This window comes from Meriones unguiculatus, chromosome 3 (assembly GCF_030254825.1).
Source record: "Meriones unguiculatus strain TT.TT164.6M chromosome 3, Bangor_MerUng_6.1, whole genome shotgun sequence".
Classification (NCBI taxonomy): Eukaryota; Metazoa; Chordata; class Mammalia; order Rodentia; family Muridae; genus Meriones; species Meriones unguiculatus.
In genome coordinates this window covers 145,040,216-145,066,050 of record NC_083351.1, presented here as the reverse complement: position 1 = coordinate 145,066,050, position 25,835 = coordinate 145,040,216, and the positions used below count along the sequence as shown (strand labels likewise).

At 37.9% G+C, this 25,835-nt stretch overlaps 1 protein-coding gene across 1 annotated transcript in view; it reads left to right on the top strand.

The window, feature by feature from the left end:
• The first annotated feature begins 4,345 nt into the window (after nucleotides 1-4,345).
• Gabra2 (gamma-aminobutyric acid type A receptor subunit alpha2) overlaps nucleotides 4,346-25,835 on the top strand; it is a 150,721-nt gene continuing 129,231 nt past the window's right edge. The window contains exons 1-3 of the mRNA XM_060380720.1: nucleotides 4,346-4,915; nucleotides 5,887-5,975; nucleotides 8,408-8,523. Of these exons, the coding sequence (XP_060236703.1) occupies nucleotides 5,902-5,975; nucleotides 8,408-8,523 (190 nt within the window). The 5' untranslated portion in view covers nucleotides 4,346-4,915; nucleotides 5,887-5,901. The remainder of the gene's footprint in view (nucleotides 4,916-5,886; nucleotides 5,976-8,407; nucleotides 8,524-25,835) is intronic.

Below are 25,835 nucleotides of genomic sequence, written 5' to 3'. Positions count from 1 at the left end.
CTGTATGTGTCTAATTATGTGAAGCTTTAAATATATCAGAAACGACCAGTGTTCACCGAATGCTCCATATATCCAATTTGTAAACTGGATACAAATTTGTAAAACTAATTTACAAATATTTACTGACTCTCTTTGAAAGAAGTAATGTCTATTGCTTAATCTCTCTAGTATACCATGATACATTTAGCTCTAATGAAATGTGACCCAGATACATTAGAGTAAGAAAGGAGCTTAGAGTTTATTTCTTTAGAAGACTAGTTACTCCCACTTTACAGCTGTTTTTCTTTTAGAATCTTGGAGTCTAACCATCCATCTAAATACAGCTTTCAAGGAAAATAGAGTTTGATCAAGCTACAATTTTGACTTGAGAATTGCCAAATGGGTGTTTGCTCTAGTTTTTTTTTTTTTTTCATTTCTCTGTTTTGGTTTTTCTAACTTTGTAAATATGAGAAAACAGACTTCTATTCAAAGCATATTTGGTTATTATTAAGGTATTCATGTAAAGAAGTATATAATTTTGTAAACAACTTCGTGTACTCACTAGGGGATTTGTGGGCACTTATCTATCTATCTATCTATCTATCTATCTATCTATCTATCTATCTATCCATCCATTTGTCTGTCTGTTTATCTCTTTAAAAAACAATTACTTATTTGGGGGAAGGAAACGTCATGATGTGCACGTGGAGGAGCTGTTTTTCTCTTTTTTGTCATTTGAACCTGGAAAATGAAACTTAAGGCCTCAGTCTTAGTAGCAGGTTGTTGTCATTGTTGAATGAACCATTTCACCAGGCCGCATACCCTTCTTTGAATAAAACTTTATTTTACACTAACAAGTTCAACATGTTTACATAGGATGAGGTGTTAGTCTTAATAATGTAATTCTAGTTTATTATTTTGAAGTATGGAAAATCAAATGGAAAACTAAAGTTTGTAGCAATGTTATGAATTTTATCTATTCAGATACTTACTCTGTTTATCACACAAACCTTGTTTTAAAATTCATATATTTTCTTTTCATAAAATTTGAAAAATTGTTTGGGAATTTCATACCTGCATGTAATATATTTTGATCAACTCCACTCCTTTTTCCTATCCTCTGATTCCTCCACAATGTCTCTCTTTAATTTCCCATCCCGACTTCATATACTCTTTTATTCTTTTTAACCGACCGAATCCACTTAGTGCTTGTCTGTATGTACTTGCATGTGGGAGCATTTGTTGGTAGCTGCTTTGGTGTCCAGTCCCTGAAGACAACTTAATCTCCATCCCTAGCAGCTATCAACTGTCAAGAATGTTTCCATGTCATGAGCCCCTCCCAAACACATGCTAGCATTTTGTCTGTGCAGGTCTTGTGCATGCATGCAGTTATAATTATTGTGAGTTTATGTGTGCGATGGACTTGTCCTGTACAGAAAATAGTCTTGCTGTAGATTTCCATTATCACTGGCTCTCACAGTCTTTCCGCTCTCTTTTTTTTTTCCGCTCTCTTTTTTGTGATGTTCCCTGAGACTTGAGAGGAGAGTTGTTATACAGCTGGCCTGTTTATAGCCAAGCACTCTAGAATCTCTTACACTCTGCAAATGTACCAGTTTCCTCTACACTGGCTGCCCTATCCTGTAAAAAGAAGCTCCTGCAATACGTTCTTTATGTCCACTTATGAGTGCATACACTGGTATACAGTTTCCTTTTTTCCAGAAAGCTACAAGCACTGTGATGCCCTCTAGGCATGCAGAGGGTTTCAAGTAGCAGTGCCCAACCTGGTATGGAGAAATGGAGCAACAGTTTTCGTAACAAATTTTAGAATTACACAATACTATGAGACAAAAAAAAAAAAAAAAAAAAGTAACATAAAGGAAAGGTCTCCAAAGCCTTGTGATTTCTTTTATTTTTGGACTTCTCATGGCCTTGGATGTTGTAACTCCTCCTCTTGCTCCAATCCAATTTGGACAAATAAATCAAACGGGTTCAACACAGGAGTTTCTGCACTGGCCAAACATGGATGGGAATGGACTTACTGGCAACAAATTAGCTCTCATTTTCAGGGTCATCTTCTTCAGGATACGTTCCAAAAGAAGTGGGTAGGAAAAGCTTAGTCACCAATCCCAGGCCAGGCTCTCAAAGTTCAGGCAGTTAACCCACACTCTACCATAGAGAGCAGAGAGAAAACCAGGCTGTATTCAGATGCTTGAGGATATTGGACAATCCTAGGACTGCAGCAAGATGTCTGTCTGAATATAGCTTTGAGGCAGATGACTGTTATCCGCCATCAACGTTTCTGATTTTCAATTCCTTTAATGTGCTTTGAAGTGTAAATCATAGTTATCCAGCATCAATAGAAATCATAAAACATTTTCTGGGGGAAATACCAAAAATCAGAATTTTATGACTTAAAAAAAAAATCAAGTTTTACTCTAGGTCCAGTAAATGTGTATCCAAATCTTTGAACTGTTTCAACATATGCCTTCAAAGAAACTAAGTGGTCAAAAAGAAATTACTCCGAACAGCCTGTTTGAACTTTATGAAGTCTCTCAAATGCATAGCATATGTCATTGAGCTTGCAAGTTTAACCAGGGAGTTAACAAAGCTGATGTTTTCTTTTTTGAACAAAGCATTTCAATTGGTAAACATTTTAAAACAGAAACAAGCAATTAGAACCAGAATCTATTTTTCCATATCGGATTCAAGAGAAAAAACAAAACAAACAAACAAAAAAACAGTAGCAAGCAAACATTAGAATAGTATGTGAACACACTTACACAGATTGAGGTTCATAAAAGGTAGATTTTTGTAGGGGCATGGCAAATATGGCTGCATTGGTCAAAATATAAACAGTTTAGTGGTGATGTAAACGGCCTAGTGAGAGAGTTCTTAACAGTAGCAGTCACAAAGAGATGGAACAGGAAGGGGCAGTAGGAAGTAGAGTGTTCTCACCAAGTAAAAGACTAGATTCCCTGCTTGCAAGGCTTTAAATGGCATGCCTTTTATCTTTGTGAATTTCAATTAGACTCCGCATTGGGCAAGTCAGGAAAGGAATATTAATGACGGAGGGGGAGAAGGCTGCATGTTGCTCCTTTCTTCATATGGCCAGCTAAATGAGAACACGGTTATGCGATATTAAATGCTCATTGGCAAAGTGGTGGCTTTGGGGCTAAAATGAACAGCCTGAAATATTTCATTGTAAAGTTTTTCCTCTCCTCCCATAATATTGAAAGCAAAGCCAAGTTTTACTGTAGATTAGCACTGTCTGTTAGGAAGACTGCACCACCTAGCAAAAACCATCTGAATTTTTTTTTTTTTTTTTTTTTTTGGTGTCCAACAACAAAAATTACATATTTGGCACACTGACTCTGAATGTAAAATAACATGATTTGCCTGAGTAGAATGTACGTAACATTCAGTCTCAGGTGCAGAGTAAAAAAAAAAAAAAAAAAAAAAAAAAAAAAAAAAAAAAAAAAAAATCTCTCCCCTTTCTTTTTCATGTTTCTCTTTTCTTTTTCTGTTCAAGTTGCACTGTTGGATTTTATCGCCCCAGATAAAACGCAAAATAAATAAATAAATAAATCAGACAGATCAGACACAGAATTCTTAAAGTGTATGATGGGATTGGAATTACAAGTCTCTTGCAAGAAAAAGCCCTCAAGGGAAAAACCTCAAACTGCTCCATCGCTCCACTGTCTGCAGAAGGCAGTGGAAAGGCAGCAGCGGGCTTCTTTGCTCCGGGCTAATGTAAACTTTTTATAGCTCTTAGATTGAATCTTGATCAGTAGGTAAGGAGAATGCCTGGACAAAGAGATCAGGGAAAAGCACTGCTCAAAGTAGGCAGGAGGTTTGCTGACCTGTAAGGTCAGCACAGGGCCTTCACTGACCCTCTGTGGGCAACTCTCCAGGCTTCCTAGCTTGAAGGGAAATTGGTCCTGATTGTGAGAGCGCCGAGGAATGAGAGGTACATAGCGAGGGCTAAAAAAAGAAGAAGAAGAAGAAAATCAAAGAAACTTCCTGCTGTGTAATTCCACGTAACATGCGTTTAACTTGGTCCTGCGTGGATGCGCTGATGACTAAGTAAAGGCGTGATTAGCCCCTTCGCCCTCCAGTGGGAGCCATACACCGTTACCTCTTCCAGGCAACCACATCGCTCCACCAGGGATGATGTCAGGGGGCCAGCGGCAGGGAGCAGCCCGCGGGACCTAGGGCCTCATAAACGCATACCACTCACGGTTCAGCACCCACACTCACCGGCAGCGGCCCCCTAACCCTCACACCGGGAAGCTCACTGCCTCCGGAGAGCAGTTCCGGGCGGGGCGTGGGCTCCACTCCTCCAGTGTGGTGTAGGCGCGGGCAGCGGCGCTCCCAGGCGCACTGGGGTGCCCCGCGCCTCCCTGGCTGTGCTGCTCCAGGTGCCCTGAGGGCGGCGGTCCCTTGGCTAGGATTGAGGTGGGGGGTGGGGGTCCCCCGTTCCCCAGAACCTTGTTAGTCCGCCTCCTCAAGCTGGCTCCTCCTCCAGGCGCGGGGCTCGTGCTCGCCGCTGCCTGCGCGCCTCACGCCTCCGAGCCCCCACCCCCGGCTCCTGCCATCGCTACTCCCTCCTCCTCTTCCTCCTCCTCCTCCTCCGCCCATCACCGCCACTACGGACGCCTTCGCCGCCTACTCCTCGCGCGGCCACGGTTCCTTTCGCTCCGTTCCAGCTTCCACCAGCCCATCTCTTCTCTGCCTGCTCTTTAGGTTGCTGCAGTCAGTCTCTCTCTCTCTCTCTCTCTCTCTCTCTCTCTCTCTCTCTCTCTCTCTCTCTCTCTCTCTCCCTCCCTCTCTCTCTCTCTCCCTCTCTTTCTCTTTCTCTCTCTCTTCCTCTCAAGTTTTCTGTCTTCTCAGAATCAGAACCACTGGAGGAAAACATCTACTTCTGCTTGCTGTTCAGGTAGGGTGTCAGACGTTGGTGGTGGCAGCGGGGGACCTTTGCCCATTCTCCTCTGCTTCGCCAGCATGCCACCCCCAACCCCCAGCCCACTCTTCGTGCTCCCTCGAAAAGGAAGCTCAGGTTCTCCTCTGCTCCCCAGCCTCCAAAATCTAATTCCACTGTCCCTCCCCAGAAACGTCTTTGAAACTACAATAAAAAATCCAAGGGCCAGTCTGTTGGTAGCACGCTGGCTGGGCTCTTTTACAGTCCCCAACTTTGCAAGCTGTGGCTGCGCTGCCTGCATGCTTGGTGCCTGATTCTGAGCCCCACACTCTTTCGGTAGTCTTGGCTCCAGAGCAGCTGTCAAACGCATAGTTCGCAGCACTTGATTCCCACTCTGCTGCCTCCGAACATGGATGTGGGCAAATGTGGATGGGCAGGGAAAATGATTTGGATTTGATTTTCTATTTTTTTTGGGGGGGGGTGGAGGAGGAGGGGTGTTGTTGAGGAAAGTGAAGACAGGAGGACCGCAATTCACTGTAAAGAAAAGACATTAATTGAAAAGTAGGCTGCTGGCTGCTGGCTGCCAGCTTTTCCTGCTGTGGTTGCGGAGGTGGTCTTCCTTGAGAGGGCGAGGCACGAGGCACGGCGTGTCCATCTCTCTACCTCTTTCCCACTCACTACTCCAGTCTATTCCTTCACAAGCTCCTGTGTCAGTTTAGAGTCCTAGGTGTTGTCAGTTCATGTGTGCATAGCAAAGTGTTTGCACAGGATCGGGCTGGGGGAAGTTACTGGCAGGGGCGAAAATAAAGAAAAAGATTAGTAATGTCATCTTGCCATTAAGGAAAAAAAAATCCTCTTCCTCCAGTCATCTAGCCCTAAACCTAGAAGAAGGGAGTAACACCCCCTCCCAATCGCAATGCCATTGTTTTGGGTTACTTGCACAGTAGGACTGAGGACAATTTTAATTTTGTTTTGTTTTTCATCCATAGCTTAGCAAACAAGGAATGATGAAGACAATTTTGAGCACCTGCAAAGTGAGGTCTCTGCTGCTCGTTTTCCTGATGTGGGACCCAGCCAGGTGAGCCGCTGTGTTTGATCTCTTCATTTCAGGCGTAATGTTTAAGTGCCATCTCTGTGTCCACGGTCTTTATGAGTCTTAAGTGTTCTGAGGAATTATTTTCAGTGGAAAAGGATTGTACAGGACATTGACCTACTAAGTGAAACTCTAAAAAGTTTGCTTATTTTTTTTAACGCAACCAAATGCAAAAGTGAATGGGAAAATTTTTCTATTTGAAACATTTAACTGAAGAAGAGACTACCCCATCACGAGCATGTTAGTCCAAAGAATGCCTGTAGTTAAGGTACACGCAGTTATAGTAATATCAAAACCTGGTAAGGAGGCCACATTCTCCTAGGAACAGACAGAAAAATATCAGCCAAGTGATTTTAAGTGTTTTTTCTTTCTGTTTCACCTTTTGCATTTTTTTGTTCTCAATCATTGGAACTGCTACAGATAACACAGAAACCCAAACTGGTATGTGAGTCTTAAACCTCTAGGTGGAGGCAGTATACAACTTGACAATCACAAACAATAAAACAAAAGCTTCACTTACAAACCAACTTTTCATCTCATTAATTTAGAGATATTTTGTTTTTCAGATGGTTAATAATAAAATTAATGCTTATTTCAAATGCATGATTTTTCTTTTGCCTGTTATCTACATGGAACTTAACTTGATTGCTTTAAGCAATTCTATATTAATTGTAGTCTTTTCTGATTTAAAAAAAATAACCAGCAGTGCTTATACTTTATTTAGTGCATTTAGGAAATGTTTTTAAATTCAAGAAAAAATAAAATGCAAATTTTGTAAGAATTCTCTTGTAGCCGTTACTTTTTAACAAGTATTCTATCACTTTATTGTTTCCTTTAAGAGTTTTGACCAATTTTTGTTCAAAGAGTGAAAAGATATTTTGGAACAGAAAAGAAATATATTTGAAAATACTTCACTGGTTGGGAAACAGCCCCTGTAACTTTAGAAAAAGAAAATGAAATATGACTGAGAAACACTTCTTTGTGAAAATCTCAGCTAGACCATGATGATTATCCTAGAGCCTGGTTTTAAAATTAGCTTAACAAACTTTTGAAGTTAGAGTGCATGAACTGATTTACTTATGTAACTTGACGACGTTCATCTTCATGTTCACACTTTAATATTCACTCTAGTCTTCAAAATTCTAGCTTGAAGTTTGTTGCCAATTTTGATGTATTTTGAGTATTGTTAGCTACTAGTTCTGCATTCATTTAAATGTAAATGGTCTCTTTCAATCTCTTTTATATGATATATGCCAACTAGAATGTAAATACAGATGTCATTGGCTTTAAGTGCTTGGACAGTCGATTATCACCTAATAAGCACTGAGAACCACCACTGACAGCTCAACTAAATATCACTCTGCTTATTTTCTGCTTTATATTTGACCAATAATGTCCGTGGCAGTATTTTATTCTATTATATAAATGATTCTTTTTTTGGGGACAGTAATTTAAATCTCTGAATCATTCTGAGGGAAAAAAATGGCAATGAAAGGGGACACTCTGTTTTATACATTCAGTTTCTTTGGTACCAAATTGCTGTCACAAAATCAGGTCTCTGGCTTTATGACGAAGAAATAATGGAGAAAATCCCTGTTTCTAAAGCTTTGCTGGGGATATTTTAAGACTATTTTTTCTTTCCACAAATTTATCAGCAAAGAAAGGGTTACTGGACCCTTTCATCATTACATAGCCCCCTTATCACTCTTCTGAGACCACTCAAAGGACTTAGCCTCCTCACTCTGTGAGGCTGTGTGGTGCTGCTGCCTTCAGACCCCTCCTCCATCTCCTCATCTCCTGGCCACACTGGAGCCTGGCAACCTGCCAGTGGAGTTTCCCTGATGTCTATATTATACTTGGCCATTGGGTGGAGGTATACCCCAAGTCAGGAAATTACCTTCGTTTAAAAACCTGAAAGACATAAGAGAAAAATAGTACTGTATATGAAAATGATAGAGAAATTTTGTACCACCACTATGACAGTTTAATTTCCAATTAATAGTCTCAATGCTGGAGAATCACTTCAGAAGCCTCTGTAGCTATTACATCCATCCAACTTCAAACACTCTTGCTGATAATGTCTGCATGTGAAAATCTGTGACCATGGTGTGTTCTAAGGAATAGATCTTAAGACTATCGTTCATAGTGCTAAGCGGTAGATGTCACAAAGTGTTATCATTAAACTTTTGATATCCTACTATTTACTATTCATTTTTTCAAAAAACAGGATATTTACATTCTCTGTAACTTTAGTACTATTTATAGAGTGAAAAAAGAAGAGAACTGTGTGTCACTAATGGCCGAAGGAGCCTTAAATTCAGTTAAATTCAGAGGAAGGTAAAAGAGCATTGTGGCACTTAGCCAGATACTGTATATACATATATAATATATACCAACTTGTAAAATTATCTGTTTAGGTTGGTGCTGGCTAACATCCAAGAAGATGAGGCTAAAAATAACATCACCATCTTTACAAGAATTCTAGACAGACTTCTGGATGGTTATGATAATCGGCTTAGACCAGGACTGGGAGGTAAAAATAGTTCTCCTTTATTTTAAACTTTCAAAAAGAACAATGGCTTTATAGGTTAAAGGTAACATTATTATTTTAAAACATTTTGTGCTTGAAGAAATTGTCAAGTATTTGAAGCTCTAGATAATGGAAAGTAAGATACACAAAATAAACCTTATTACTTTCCTTTTGCACATGCCTAACATATTTAATATATATTGTGTAGGATGTCCACATTCAAATGGAGATGTGTATGTGTGTGTGTGTGTGTGTGTATGTGTGTGTGAATAGTTTTCTAATCGGAAATGGCCTGTTTTTCAAGAAGAGCATCGTTATTATACATCAGCTGTGCCTGTGTAGCATCAATGATTATTACATTACCACTTTTATAGTTCCCCATTTTCAGATCAGTATAGATACACAATAATAAGAGGCATGAAGATGATTTAAATATGCAGTGGGGAAAATCCTACTTTACAAAGTTGTCACACAGTTAAATTTCGAACTTCAACAACAATTTTTAAGTAAAAACATTTTTTTTAATCCAAGAAATTAAAGGAAACTGGAGGTTGCTAGTGTGTTAAATTTTAATTAGCCTTCAAGATTGCTAAATGATAGTACAGTTAGATGAAAGTAGCATAGATATGAGACTAATAAAAATATTCCAAGCCAAAATACTGTTACTCAAAATATTGTTACTCACGAGTTTTAACAATGCTAAGTATTTATCTATTTGTAGATATATAGATGTTACTTAAAATGTTAACTATGAAACTACATGTGATAAATGTTTGTGTACACATAGTTAGGTAAATGTTTAATTGATTCAAAAGTAAGACAAATTAGCTGAACATTCCATTCTAGGTAATGATTAGCACAGTTATATGGTTGTTCCAGCAGTACCAATTTTGTGATTTTGCTGGTTACTGTTTGTATTAAGTGGGGTCCGGTGACACACACCTGTGGTCACAGCATTTGGGACATAGAGGTAAGCTGATCAAGGGTTGAAAGTCTTCCTTAAATACACAGGGAGTTCCTGAGCTACATGTCACTGTGTCAAAACCTTGTATTTTACTTAACATATGAATTTTTATATTAGTAATTATTTTGATAAAGATGGACAGCTGTTTATTTTAAATGTATCTTTGAAAATTGTACAGAATATCTTGAGAGTAGTAGGAAAAGAGTCAAACAGACCTAACCTCTTAAATAGTATGCCATTTAATTACTGTTAATATTCACTTGAATTCTTGAGTAGTATTTAAAAGAGGGCCCAGGGAAGAACAATGGTTCAAATATGACAGAGTAACAACTTGCATCTCCAAGAGATCATTTTTTAGGAACCAACTTAAAGAACACTTAATTTTCTAACAGAAAACATGAAATGGAAAACTGTTTCTTCTTAATACTGTTCTAATTAGTAGGGACATAAGGGCTTGGAAATCATGCTACAAAATGTGCCAGTAAACTATTACCCTCCTCATACCAGAGAAACAAGCTTAACACAAAACTGTCCTACCTTGTGATGGTGGTTTAGGATATGGATTAAAAAATGGCAGTTCTTTTATCTTAGACAGAGAAATTTATACTCTTACATAAATTGCCTGATGCAAAATAAATTGTAAAATACTGAAGCTAGACCTTGAACTTCATTATTTTTTCAGTTTAAAAAGAATCTTTGTTATTGGATTGTATGAGTAGATAGGGGAAGCTACCTATTTTTGGGCTCAGGATATTTCTATGGTCTCTAAATTTTTAAAACAGTATATCTCTTACATTAAAAATTCCATTTGATCACATTTAAATATAGATCCCCATCGTCTTGTTACTTGGTTTAACGGAATGTGTTGTGCCATTTCTTACCTTATTCCTTTTCTTTCCATAATCCCTTGATAATGATCATCTACTAATATGGCATGCTCTGATTCCTCTTAGTATCAAGACACTGCTTTATGCATGGCACTCTCTTGTCTTGACCCCATTTCTTTGATAGTTCCCAATTTGATAGATAGTGTTAACAGTACTCAAAGGAGCATAGGCTATAGGTTGGCCTTTCTAGATTGGTCTTCTGCTCCATGCCCCGCCCTCAAAGCTGCCTGATCAGGGAATCCTTGTTTCCTTCGATTAAAAGTGGATGCCCTTTGTCTACCTCTCTAGTTGATTAGGAGTGTTGCATAACAACATAAAGTACACAAATTTGTGCTCCATAGTAATATTTCAGCAAATCCCATTTTCGCCTCCTGTCCTACAGTAAAAAAACCAACCAAACAAACAAACAAACAAAACAAAATAAAACAAACAAGCAACAGCAACAACAACAAAACCCCTAAAGTTTCCTCCAGTCTGCTTCTTCAGATGCATTTTCCATGTTAAGTCAATTCCCATCTATCTTGTGCTTCAGATGTTACTCTTTTCTTTTGACAGTCCATTTCCATCTGCTCTTTTGGCCCTTGGCTATACTATCTCCTGTTACTAGAATGACTTTTATTCTTCTTTTCAGCTGATGGAAAGCTTAACTTTTTTTTTTTTTAACATGAAAAGCATTACAACACTAGTGGTCTTCAGTACAGACCTTCTTAACTAAACTGAAATACTGAGATTCAACTCTGCTGAATTTCTATGAGTTGTTTCTACAGCTCACATAGAACATATTACATATCAGCTTGCATTATTTATCTCATTTTTATTTGCCTCTTGTTACCTTAATAATATTCTAAGGACTTCATATCATAAATCCTCAGTGATTTCATCTGGACATTGATATGCAGATTGTGGCCATAAAGAAAATGTTGATATTTAAAAAAAATAATTAAGTTATTTATTCACTTTATATACCTAACGTACCCTCTCCCTTTTTCCTCCTACTCCTACCATCCCTCCTTCTTTCCACCTTCCCTCCTCCCTATTCCTCAGAAAAGAGGAGTTCCCCCCGCCTTTACCAACCCACCTCAACTCATTAAGTTGCATTTTGACTGAGAATGACCTTTTCCCCTGTGGTTGATTTTTTTTTTTTTAATTCCTGCCACTTAAAAAATGGGAATGTTTGTACCTGACTTCTCTTTTAGTAGAAATGCTTAGGAAAACACTGTGACTCACTGAGAAAAATGAGCCTTTTACTCAGAAGGTTTAACACACCAGGTCTAGTCCTCAGCACTTGTGAGAAATTTAAATATTCTGCATTTTTAGATGCACACTTATTAATTCTGAATACGTTTTATATTGCAATTCTTTTGATAAGTGTTGAGTATGATGACTACAGTTGCATATAGCAAAATGATGTGTATACAGACAACTAGAAAATGAAGATAAATGAAAGTCTGTGAAAATTTTAAAAATGGACTCTTGAAAATTCAGATTATTATGATTATTTTCACAACACAACATATGCTTTTTTATTTGTATTTATGTCTATTTCCAAACGGGTGCATGTGCACATGAATTCAGGTGTCCTTGCAGGTCAGAGATGTCAGATTATCAACGGAGTTGAAATTACAGGAGGTTGCTTAACCAGATCTCTATCTAGAAGTCTTAACCCAAATGTACGTATATCACTTGAAATTGAAAGCTCAGATATATATGTCATATTCCAGAAATTAATAAGAAAATGGTTTCTATTCAATTCAGTAATAATACATTAAGATGAACATCTTCACTGATGGCTAATTAGATAATTAATTATAAGTGGTACTTTAATCCTTTTATAATTTTAATATATATATATATATATACTTATACAAGAGAAGTCAGATTTTAACACTAAGTTAGAAAAGTTATTCACCTGTCTTTGTTATTTTCCTTTGGAAAGTGAGAATAGTGCTATTTAATTCTGAGAAAAGGATGGTATATTGAGAGGAAGACACACAGCAAAAGTTACACAATATATTGGATTATGCATTTTTAAAGAATTTAATAATTAAGGGTAGATTCTTCTAAAATTTAAGTCAGATAATACCATTTGTCTGCTCAGAGCCCTGCAGTCACACACCCTGCGAATCCTGCATTAGATGTCTGTACAGTACTGAGTGCTGTGCCGTCCATCTTTGACCTCACCTCACACAGCTCTCTGCTTGCAGACACCTCTTCAGTTATGCTGGCATCCATCCTGTTCTGTGAACACCTCAGGATACTCTGTGGGGATTTTTCTGCTGTTGTTCTCTTTTCATTTTGGATATTCATTGATGTCACCGACCTTGACCAAACTAACATATCCAATAGCCTGGCCATTCCATCAATCCTGATCCCTCTTATTCAGCTTCATTTTTCCATAGCCACGTTTCTTTTAATATACAAGCTAACTTATTTATTACTATGAGGTTAATTGCTTATTTTGTCTCTTTTTAAGACACAGATAGGCTATGAAGTCCGCAATAATTGCAGATTTTCTTCCTTGATTTACTGATAGATCTATCTTAATCTTCCAGAACAGTGGCCCATGAATCTCTTTAATGAACTATAATTCTACTAAATACATTTAAATTTTAGCATGAACAGAATTATCTGTACACTTTCCTTTTTCTCTTGAGAAAAATGCAATAATTATTATGAGATTACCATACTGTCCTTTCACTTTGACATCAATATATTTCAAGATGACATTTACATGAATCAGAGCAGTTTTGCTACCAAATTATTCAAAACCTAACTTGTATTAGCTACAATTCTGCAACAAGCAAAAGGTAAGATTTGAAATGATTCTTTTGTCCCATTTCTAGTTTAACTTCCTATTTGTGAAATGGGACATTGTATTCTGTTTATTTGCCTTTTCTCTCACAGAGATCTTGTGTAGCTCAGCTAACTGTAGATTCTTAAGAAAGCATGATGTGGTCTACTTCTTTTTTTAAAAATTTTTTATTAATTACACTTTATTCATTTTGTATCCCCCCATAGGCCCCTCCCTCCTCCCCTTCCAATCCCACCCTCCCTCCTCTTTCTGCATGCATGCCACTCCCCAAGTCCACTGATAGGGGAGCTTCTCCTCTCCTTTCTGATCTTAGTCTATCAGTTCACATCAAAAGTGGCTGCATTGTCCTCTACTGTGGCCTGGTAAGGCTGCTCCCGTGGTCTACTTCTGAAAAGAAAAAAAATAAAATAAAACCTTACAAGTATTTGTACAAATACCAGAAGCCATGTCTTCTAGGAGTTTATTTCTCAGGAGGTGGTATTCTTGGAAAACACACCAAAGAAATAATTATAGGTCTTACAAATTTGCATTCTTGCTTCTTTCTGAGAGTAGAAAGCGAAGGTAGAATTGTCTCAAAATCTTATGAATTAAGAACATTTATTAAAATTGCCCAGCACACTACAGATGGCCTCTGAATGACTCTGCTGATGGAGGTGTCAAAGCAGAGTTTGAGAGTCATAGCCAAACTTTAGGCAGAGTGCAGGGAAGGGGAAGATAGAAAGACCTGGAGGGGATGGGAGCTCCAAAAGAAGACCAACAGAGCCAATAAAATTGAGCCCTGGGGCCCCTGCAGAGACTGATACCCCAACCAAGGACCATGCATAGATAGGACTTAAACCCTGGTTCAAATGTAGCACATAGGCTCAGTCTCCAAGTGGGGTTCCTAGTTAGGGGAGCAGAGATTTTCTCTGGCATGAACTCAGTGTCAGGCTCTCTAATTACCGCCTCCAGGGAGGAGGGTGCAACCTTGCCAGGCCACAGAGGAAGACAATGCAACCAGTCCTGATGAGACCTGATAAGCTAGGGTCAAATAGAAGGGGAGGAGGACCTCCTCTATCAGTGGACTAGGGGAGGAGCATAGAGGGAGGAGATGGAAGGAGGGTGGGATTGAGAGGAGATGAGGGAGAGGGCTGCAGCCAGGATACAATATGAATAAATTGTAATTAATGATAAAAAGAAAAAAATTACCCAGCATAAATAAAGTTGTCCTTTTGTCTCCACATTAACCATTAGAAGTAGCCACTTAGGGAAACCGATAGTTGTACTTTTCTGAGAAATCTTTTAAATCGTTGACTGACTAAAAAGGCTAACATTTGTTTTCAGACCAATTTTCTGGGGTCATTGGCAGAACAAGTGTGTAGACAGGCCTCATATACTTATGACAGTCAAGATTCACAGTGCTCAGCGGTGATAACTATTAGAAATGACAAGCCTTGATTTTTAAATTATGGATGCAGTCTGAGAAATCTAGATTGAGTACCATGCTTAACTACATTTTAAAAAAGTTGTTTTGAAGAGCGCATCTAGAAAGTATCTTCCAAGTGTTCTCACTTTATCATCTGAAATCATAAGAAGTTTAATGTCTACAGTCAGGAAAGTCATGATGTCAGGTCACTCATGTGAGGCCGAAGGTCATTTTCTAAGTTTAGTCTTATCCTTAGACTGCAGGGAGATACATGATAACATGTTTCTATAAATTGCATTACTAGGGAATTTATAAACAATAAAATATGAGCTATTTAAGCGATACAGAAAAGTATGTGATGGTTTTCAGCTACCAGAGAGGTGAAGCAGGAGGTTCATGAGTTCAAGGTTACTCTGGAGAGCAGAATGAATTCAAGGCTAACATGCTCTAAGAAACAAGACTATACAAAAATATAAAGAAGTACAGGGCTGGAGATATAGCACAGAGATGCACAAGACCCAGAGTCAGGAACCGTGCTGTATAGAAAAGCAAAGAGACTGTCGAAGGTTGATGTGCTTTCAGAAAGATGTGTGATGTGTATTCAAAGTTTTCAGTGGAAGACTTTAGAACAGTAGGAGAGTGGTTCGGAAGAGAAAAGCCTATGTCTTGGGAGACAATTAAAAATAAATGAAGGGTTTCTGTTCTATCTTCAATTACATATAACTAAACCTTAGAAGCAAATTATGATGAACTACTACTCAGGTCCCTGGGTTAAAGGTCCATAGCACACATACATACGTGTGTGTGTGTGTGTGTGTGTGTGTGTGTGTGTGTGTGTGTGGTGTTTATTTATCAATAAGGAGGGAGATAAGGCTTTTCTTTGGTTCTTGAATTCTGTTGCTATGTTAATTGAATACCTTGGTATGATGATCAACCTTTCTTTGGAAATTTCTGGTTTTTAAAAGGAAGGTAAAATAAATGGCATATTTGTCTGTTAAGGGTTTATGCTGTTGTGTACATGTGAGTCCTTTGTACGGTGTTAAGTAAACAGACTATGAAGTAAATATTTTTAGTTACTGGTTGTGTTACACATGCAGGTTAGACAACAATATCCAGCATTACACTTCCTTCATATGATATGTGACTTGTAACTTTTGAGCAGATAAAATGTATTTTTTGTTTTTTGTTTGTTTGTTTTGGTTTTGAGAAAGGGTCTTGCTGTTCAGCCTTGGCTGGCTTAAATCTAGCTATGGAGGACAATGTGGCCTTGAACTTAGAGGTCAAACTGCTTTTGCCTCCTGGGATTAATGGGATGCACCATGTCTAGATTGAAGATATTATGTATTGTTAAGGAAAGTAGATAATTGTGGTTTTTTTAAAACTCATTTGGTCTTATTTCGTCCACACACTTTTGTGTATTTGAAGAGTCTCTGGAAACAAAATCAGTACATACACAAAAAAGAAATCCCTTTTTGATGTTATTTGTGATTATCATGAAATGTAATATGGAATAATCAATTAATGAAAATCAATCTTGTTGCATTCACTCAAAGCAAATAATATAATGTCAATGATGCCAAAGCTAACCTAATTGGGTGGGATCAGGACCTTGAATGGTAAACATTGAGCCTTGCCATGGAGACTAGTGATGGGAACAGTTTGAGATTTAAGCATACAGAATGGAAGAGTTAAGGAGAAGAGAGAGGAAAAGATAGGTTTCAATTTGTGTAGAAAATAGGAGATGGAGCTATTCTGTTGAGAAGTTGTAATCTCAAACAGAAACAGTGTAAACCATAGTTGTTGGTGGTAGGTGTCTCTGCTTTTCTTAAAAGCTGTGAGCTGTGAAGTTTGCTTTAGGCTTTCCACCCATGCAGTTGAGGTTGTCTGATGCTCTTGCAGAAGAATCATGCAGCTGAGCGTCTGGCCCGCTTTCCGTTCTGTGGGGACTCCTAGAGAGACACCTTCAGGAAAAGCCTGAGAAAAAAGAGTTTAGAGCCTATTTTGTACTCAATACCAGGTCCACTCATTCCAGTTGGCCTAAAGGCCATAGAAAACACTTGCTTTTGAGATTTAGAGAGTGACAAGTGAAAATAAATTGGGGGGATTTCACACAGGTATATAGGTAGGTTTTTTATAAAAGTGTTAGTACATTTCCTCTTTATTTAAAATATTTTGTAGGAGACTGTAAAGAAAGCCTAAGCCTCTAGCTGTCTGGTATGGAACCAGTCTGCTGATGGATTCATCCCAGTGTATTCTAGGTTAAACAGAAAATGTGATGATGCCATATAGAGCATTCGACAGAATTTTTAGTAGTTAGTGGTGTATCTAGAGAGCATCTTACATTTCTGGACACCCTCCCTAACACTGTGAGTTGCTCTTGTTGACTCCATGACAGAAAGTGCCAAGATAGGCTACTTGAGAAATGGATGGTGTATGGTTTTGCAAAGTGTTTTCTAAATCTGTTCCTATGTGTAGTTGCACAGCTCGTGACTAGTTTCTACGACAGGCTTACTAAATGCATGACAGCAGTGGTGTGCATTAGGCTAGATAGTATTTTGCTTTCAGAGGGTAACATCATTGAAAGGCAAGACCCCAAAATACTACCAGTGCTTTATTTATCATTGTCTTGCCTCTTGGAGGCACATACACACTTTACTTATTGGATTTACTGTTTCTGACACTTAGATCTAGTGCAGTAAAAGCTTCCCCCAATCTGCTGTCAGTACCCACTGGATTGAGAGAACATATGCACGACCCATGCATCCCTTTGTTTTAGTGATATATATATTACTCCACCTGAATCATCTTTGTAGAAAATCTGATTCATCAGTGGAGATGGCCAAATAAATAGTTTTAGCAGTTTGCAGTTTATTATTCTTCAATGGAAAGGATCAGATGAAATTATTTTTTTCCTTAATGTGTTTTGAGGGCAAGTGATATGAATGACACTTTGGGATTCAAAGATGGATTTCATTTCATAGAAATGAAGTTTCTTTGAGTGAGGGCAGAAAAGACATGTGTGTTACCATCCTTAAATGACTCTAAAAATCACGTTTCTTGGAAAGGACAAGTTACTGAAGTTCAGACAAATCTTTTACTTTTTTAAAAAATTATTTTTATTTTTATTAATTACAGTTTATTCACTTTGTATCCCCCCTGTACCTACCTCCCTCCTCCTCTCCCAATCCCACCCTCTTTCTTCCCCACCTGTGTTCCTCTCCCAATCCACTGAAAAGGGAGGTCTTCGTCCCCTTCCCTCTGACCCTAGTCTATCAGGTCTCATCAAGAATGGCTGTATTGTCTTCTTCTGTGGCCTGGTAAGGCTGCTCCCCCCTCAGGGGGAGGTGATCAAAGAACAGGCTAAACAGTTAATGTCAGAGACAGTCCATGTCCCCATTACTATGGAGGCCACTTGGATACTGAACTGCCATAGGCTACCTCTGTGCAGGGGTTCCCGGCCATCTCCATGAGTGGTCCTAGGTTGGAGTACCAGTTTCAGAAAAGACCCCTGTGCCCAGGGGGTCTTTCAGGTTTTCAGGATCTGTCGCTGTCTTTGTGGAGGTCCTGTCCCCTTCAGGTCTTACTATCTCCCACTTCTTCCAGAAGATTCCCTGTACTCTGCCCAAAGTTTGGCTATGTGTCTCAGCATCTGCCTTGATACTCTGCACCTTTCAGAGGCCCTCTGTGGTAGGATCCTGCCATGTTCCCTGTTTTCCCCCTCTTCCAATGTCCATCCTCTTTGCCTTTTTGTAATATATACACAAACAAGTATATAGTTACACATGTAGGTCATTCATTCTTATGAATCACTGAGGATTTTCGGATATTAGTTTAAATGTTAGAAGTATTATGATGAGCAAAGCTCAGTCTTTGCATAAGATGACAGCATCCTTTTATCAGTTCTAGATGTTGATTTTTTAAAAATTGCTCCTATTTTCTTAATTGAGAATATTGTAGAATCTCACGTTTTCCTTTTGAACTGGAAGCCTTTTTCTCGGGAGGATAGAGTGAATTCCTGTGCATTGTCTGTCCATCTGAGATCTAAGAAACTGCAGAACATTGTGACAGCCAGAGACCACGTCTTGTTCTGTCTGCAGTAGAGTGTCCTCAGATTCTAAGTCAAGTACAATTCCATTTGAAATTTCTGGATACTCTTCACTTACCATAAAGAAAGTGTATGTCCTCTCTTATTTTAATTTGTTCTGATCTACAGGTACATGGAAAAATAGCTAAGCCTGAAGTGTAAAATGAAAACAAATACATGAGGAACAATATATTAAGCAAAATTTTAATTTTTGATACAACGTAGAATCCTGAACGTCTGTTTTTACTTTGAAATACTCTCATTACTCGAGGAGAGATCTTTTAATTTACAATTGACTTGTAAGAATGAAATTAATACTTAACACATATTTCATACAGATCTCATCAAATTTAGGTTATCAAGTTATTGAAAGATAACTTCAAAATTCTCCTTGGATTTTATGCTGTTATTAACTGCCATTATATGGTAGTATTGATATGCTTTTCATATTTATTATGCCCTTAATAAATTCAAAGCCTACAAGAGAAAAATAGGATTTCATCTACATCTTAATTCGAGTGGCAGGCAAAATTTATTCTTTAAATCTTATTTATAGTTCTCATTGTTTTGATCACTGTCTAAAGTGTTTTAAAAACAACAAAATTCTTCACGTAAAATGCAAAAGTTGTTCTGCCTTAAAACAAGCTTCCCCCCCTTTTAAGAAAAGGAAATAAATCTTTATTAAACACAGTACATCATCAGTTTTCTAAGGTAATAAACACAAAGTGTCCGAGCATTACCTGCGGTGACATTGTCTGTAGAGAAGCATTTCAGGATTGTTTTGTTTGATTGGAGTTCTACTGAATTGATTTGATATGTGGCCCAAGACAATTCTTCATGCTTGTGTGGCTCAGAGGAACACTCCTTACCTAAAACCTAATAAAATAGTAAAATCTTCCTTTGCTGATATACAGTTTGCATGAATATCCATAAAACAGTAAGGTAACTAAGATAAGGCTGTTTTCAAATGTTTGTGAAGATGACTAAGGAAGTCTAAGGATTTCTGTGTTTCAAGCATTGGGAATGCTGCACAATGCAATTGATCCTACCTGTAATTAAAGGAGCCCAGGGTTAGAAAAGATGGAAGAAGGGCCATGCTTCTGTATGTCTCAACAGGTTTCCCAATCAGTAATGTATCCAAACAACATTCCCAAATATGTTGCTTAGATTTTGCTGTGTAGTGATATCTTTGTAATCTCATACGATGTGAGCAAGCATTTGAGAACAAAGGGAAGCCAGCCCTCTTACCCAGCTACTAGACAGGCTCAACAAGGAGGATCATGAGTTCAAGGTTAGTCTTGACAACTGAATGAATTCAGGTCTAACTTGTGATATGTAGCAAGACTATATATGGAAAATAAAGGTATAAACAACACAGGGCTCAATCTGTAGCTCAGTGATGCACAATATCCTGAGTATAATCCATGGTAAGAAAAAGTAAAAAGGATATAGAAAGTTCGTGTGCTTTCAGAAAGATGCATGATGTGCGTTCAGAGTTTTCTGGTACAGAGAAGGACTTCAACTGTACAGAAACAATCTTACAGAAACTGTAAGAGTGGTTAGGACAGGAAAGACCTTTGTTTTGAGAGACAGTTGGAGGGTTTCTGTTCTACTTTCATTCCATGTAAGAGTACTACTTTAGAAGCAAATATGATGAGTTACTACTCAGGTCCTTGGGTTAGAGGTATATACTACATTTTTATATTATGAATTTCTTAGAAGTTGCTACACCAGAATTAAGTAGCCCAGGCATAGAGAATTGTGATGAATGGAGCAAATTCATTTTTGTTACCATAATTACATACAGAAACTCTTCAGATTCTAAAGAAATGAAATAGTGGACTAAAATACCCGACAGGTTTACAAGGAAGATTAAAATTTGCATACCCAGAAAGGAAGTCTTAATTAAAAGAAAATGGAATTTCAAGGTTGGTGTCTCAGTCGAGTAGAAGGGAATAGGGGAGTCTAGATTTAATTAGTTATCTAGGGCATGTAAACGTAATCACTGAAGCAAGAAAAAAAAAACGAAACTGGGGATTATACTGAGGAGAATATAAAAAAAATGATTACATGAGTAACAAAATATTTGGAGTATTTGAAAACTACATGGGGTAAACTTAGGTGGGAAAAAATGGTGAGAGGATGAATGTGAACATTTTTTGGTCACTGTCAAGTGAACAATAATAAAATAATATTAAGAGAAGAATGTCAACTGATAACTGAAAATTAAAACGAGGAAGCTTTCTTTTACCAGGAACTCTTGACTTAGTACAATTTACAGGCTTATAGAATTAATGGTGACGGTATATATATGCATGTATATGATCAAAAGAAATGTGTATACAAGCCATATTATTAGTAACGCTTATATCAAAGTATATCACCACTATTAAAAAGTGACTTAAAGAGATACATCAGTTTGGGCGGTGGTGGTGTACCCCTTTAATCCCTGCACTTGGGAGGCAGACGCAAGTGGATCTCTGAGTTTGTGGCCAGGCTGCTCTATAGGATGCATTCTAGGACATCCAAGGCTATAATGGCATTTTTTCTCCTGTCTTGAAAAAAAAATAATAAAAAAAAGAGATACATCAGAACAGATTTTAAGTTTTGTGTGTGTGTGTTTGCACATGAATATGGAAGTCAAAGGATAAGCTTGAATGCCATTCCTCAGTTGCCTTTCGTGTGTGTGTGTGTGTGTGTGTTTATGAGAGAGAGAGAAAAAAAAGATGCCATTATCTTGATCTTCAGCAATTAAGCTATGCTGTCTGGCTAGTTATCACTAAGGAGCCACTTATCTTCACTCTCTGTAGTGGGACTATATGTGTATAGCATCATGCTTGGCTTTTTGTGTAGGTGTTGAGGGCTGAGAATAGGTCTTTGTACCTTCATGACAAACATTAATATTGACGGAGCTATCTTCCTACATCCTAGTGTCTGTATCCTTTAAAGTAGAGCATGATCCAGATGGATCAGTGAGCAGAACATTGCTCTAACAGAAGGTTCTTTTTAGCTTTCATTCCTTTCAGCATCCCACATAATCTGTAAGGTTCTTGGAGATATTTTTGGCTGTCACCGAGCTGAGGGGCTGACTCATATTTTTAACAGAGAGGGTCACTTAGGATTTACATTACTATGTGTGAAACACATGGGTGATGACGTCTCATGGGATCTAGGTGTTGACTCAGGATGGAGACATTTTCGTCTTCGGGTGTGTTAAATTGTAATATCATTGGCATGTCTACTTTTTAAAAAATCTATTACTGCGCCCAGTTTGGGATTTTGTTGTTTTGGGTAACAGCTTCCAATAGAAGCATCTCTTTCCCAGAGTGCCACCAGTTGCAGGAGGCAGCTGCAATTTCAGCTTTTGTTGCCATTGTCTTGAAACAGCTGGGATGTTAAACAAAATCCATCAGCAGATGAGGAAGTGGGCAGGTGTATGCTTAAGTGAGTAGATCTAGAAGTTAGTGGGGCAGAAAACAGATGGCTCTTCATCAAAACTTTTCTCCTCCAGGGAGCTGTTTTGTGGCCTGTCATCTCTGTAATTGCTCACTCACTTAGATAGGATGGTGTGACATTCAGATGTGTCTGTCTTGAGACATTAGAAGATACGATATTCCCGTGTAGCTTTTTACACTGCATGTTTAATAAAAATTGCAAAGAAAGACAATATCTTACCAGCATTGGAAACTGATAATCCAGTGTAAACAAAAGGAGAAAGTCATGGTGGTCTTTATTGATTAGCCCGATATTTAAAAATTTAGTATACACTAGCTTCACTGTGTGGGGGAGGGAGCTCAGTTTCATACAAACAAGAAGCTTAGTAGTTAGGTGGCTCATTGCACTGACCTATTCTTAAAACGTGACATAAAGAGCTCAGACTCAGCTAAGACTGCTTGTGTGTTCCTATAATCCTAGCAAAAGCTTAGAGAAGGATGGCCAGGGCAACAAACCAAACACCAGGCCAGCTAGGACTAGGAAATCACGACATGATCCTGTTTCTAAGAAAGAAAATCATCTTTAATTTTATCCCTATATGTACTAATTCTTGTTTTTCTTTAATTATACTTGTTACGTGTATACATACATATAAATACAACCGACTGAGTCCATGCAGTATTTCTAGTATGTAGTATGAATGTGTTATTGAAGTTGACTTTTGGTATTGGACAATTGATTAGGGAGTTTATCTCTGGGGAAGACTGTCCCTTTCTCAGCTATCAAAAATTGCCTGTGGCTCTTCATAATCTCTGAATTTCTTTTATTATTATTATTAGTAGTAGTAGCAGCAGTAGCTGTAGTAGAAGTCCTTTGAGAGTTACTTACAATAAGTTTTGATCATGTTTGCCCTCTCTCCCCCAACACTTTTCAGATTCCCTTTTTCTATTTCCACACAAGTTTTTGTCTCACTTCCTCCATTAAGGACAATTTGTGCTGCCCAACATTTTTGAACATCTGACCTTCCACTGGAGCATGGTTAATTTATAATTGTTATACTTTTGAAGAAAACTGACTCTTACTTTCTTAGAAGTTATCTGTGACCAATAGCTCCTTGACTAGGGGTAGATCTCGGTGCCGATCTCAGGATTTCTAGAGGCCCTAGCTATGTGAACTGCAAAGAAGAGATCACCCAATAATTCTGTTCCTGTTGTCAAGAAAAAGCTTTTCCTCACAACTGATTTCCATCTTTAGGTCATAGTTTTAAGAAGGTAGGACGGTATCTGGGAAATTGATTGTGTGCCCTGGAGTTTGGCACATTTTTGCCGTCAATAAAATTGGGATTTTATTGGAAAGAAGGGTGATGTGTTTGTTGGGCAGTAAATAAACTAATATCAGCACCTGCCACCTTCTCCAATGGAATCATTATGAAATCTGATTGCTACTCATTTTCAATTCTGTAAAATGGGCATGAGCCACTTGGGTGGTATGAATTTGACTATGTCTGCTGGGTTCATTATCTTGTTTTCTAACAAGATCTTCCATGATTCCTATGCTGTCAGTCTTGGCCCACATTTTGGGAATGAGGACATGCCTCAATCTCCCAAGGGCAGAGATTACAGGAATGCTGCACTGAATTTTACAGTCCCAGAAGGTACTCAGAAAAACTATGATGCAGATACAGAGGTACCCTAAGCACTTCTTAAATACTGTTATTTTTGTTTGTAATATCTTTCCACCCTTAACAGTTATAAATTCATAAATTCTTTTATTAAAGTTGTTGATGCCAATCTGTTAAATCAGAATTTAATCATGCTAAAAATTTGTAAAATTCTTCCAACTATTAAACTGATCGTTAGCTTAGGTGCATACTATAAAATATACTTTTCCAATCGTGAATACACCTTACTGTATCATGCACTACAATTGACATATATATTGGAAACCTGGAATGAATATTACTGAGGCAGAAGATGTGGTTCAGTTGGCAACTGCTGCTTAGAGCACACAGAGCCTTGGGTTTGATACCCAGCACCAGGTAAACCAGGCAATTTAATATACACCTGTAATCCTACCTCTTAGAAACTAGAAGCAGAAGAATCAGAAGTTCAAGGTCATTCTTTCCTATATAGGTAGTTCAAAACAACCTTAGGCTGAATAAAATCCTGTTTTAAACATAATGGCATGGTAGAAGTTGCTTTGAAAAGTATATTTTAAGTATTTTGGTTAACTAGTTGGGGGATATTAATTAAAGTTGGAGTTGTAAGCTCAACGTATAAATAATTACAATGATTTAAATTCTAAATATGGAATTATGTTATACAAGACTTTCCCACACATCTAATCTAAATGGCAGAGAATTAGAGAGCTCTTTTTTTGAATGAAAAATAGCGCTAATTATTATTTGAACATCAAGTAAGTTACCAACCCTGTTTGGAAGGTCTAGACTCAACCATTTTTTTTTTCTCAGTGTCCTGGCTAGTTGGGACTATAGTTGATACCACCCATGCCTAACTTCTTTAAATTCTTATGCATTCCTGTTACACTGCTTCAAATTTTCATTTTAATAAAATAAAAATGATATTTCATAAACATTATATATGATATATGATATTATTTATATTTACTCCTAAAAGAGACTGAATTATGAACCTGGAGGATCCTTTATTGTTAAAGAATTAATTATATTTTTATTTTAAAGAATGAAGAGAAATGTGGGCTTTTCTTATAATGTAGATGGTTGTAATGGAAAAGTATATTATTAAAAAAAAAAACGCTGTTTTGTGTAAGAAAATAAAACACTTATTAAAGCTGTTCTTAGATACTTGCTGTCCTAAACAAACCAGGTGGATTCTCAGACACAGAAAACATATATCGGATAATCAAAAAGCTTTAAGAAAATCATTTATGTGTGTTGATTTCTAAAACATGAAGATTCCAGGCCTCTAGACAGTGACTTGCCTATGTTCCTCCCATCTAAAGTTCTTCCCCTATTTTGTAGATTGGTTCAAGGCCAATAGAGTAGAAAATATATTTCTTGGAATAGAAACCTAAAAGTTTTTTTTTTAATTATTTCATTGTAGAGAAATAGAGAGAATAGAGTGTGTGTCTCAATACAAGGCAGAAAAATAATGTTTCTCTTCCTCTGAAGCCTGTCCAGGCTAGAAGCACACAGGCTGCTTTGGTTGGTTAGTGAAGTTTGAATAAAACTACATATACTTCTGCAGGACAATGCAAGTTAAGAGTTCTCAGATCTGCTTAAAATTCAAAGCAGATGGGATTGCTAGTGTTAAATGCATCAGATTGTACTCACGACTGTTGATGTTTCTAAATCCTTTTTCTTTTTTTTAAAATTTTTATAATTTTTATTTTTTTATATTAATCACAGGTTATTTACTTTGTATCCCAGCTGTAGCACCATCCTTCATTTCCTCCCAATCCCACCCTCCCTCCCTCATCTCCTCCCTGCCCCTTTCCATGTCCACTGATAGGGGAGGTCCTTCTCCCCTTCCATCTGACCCTAGCTTATTAGGTCTCTTCAGGACTGGCTGCAATCTCCTCTTCTGTGGCCTAGCAGCATGGCTCCTTCCTCAGTAGGGGGGAAGGGAGGTCAAAGAGCCCGCCATTTAGTTCATGTCAGAAATAATCCCTGTTCTCCTTACTAGGGTACCCACTTGGATACTGAGCTACCATGGGTTACATCTGAGCAGGGGTTCTAAGTTATATCC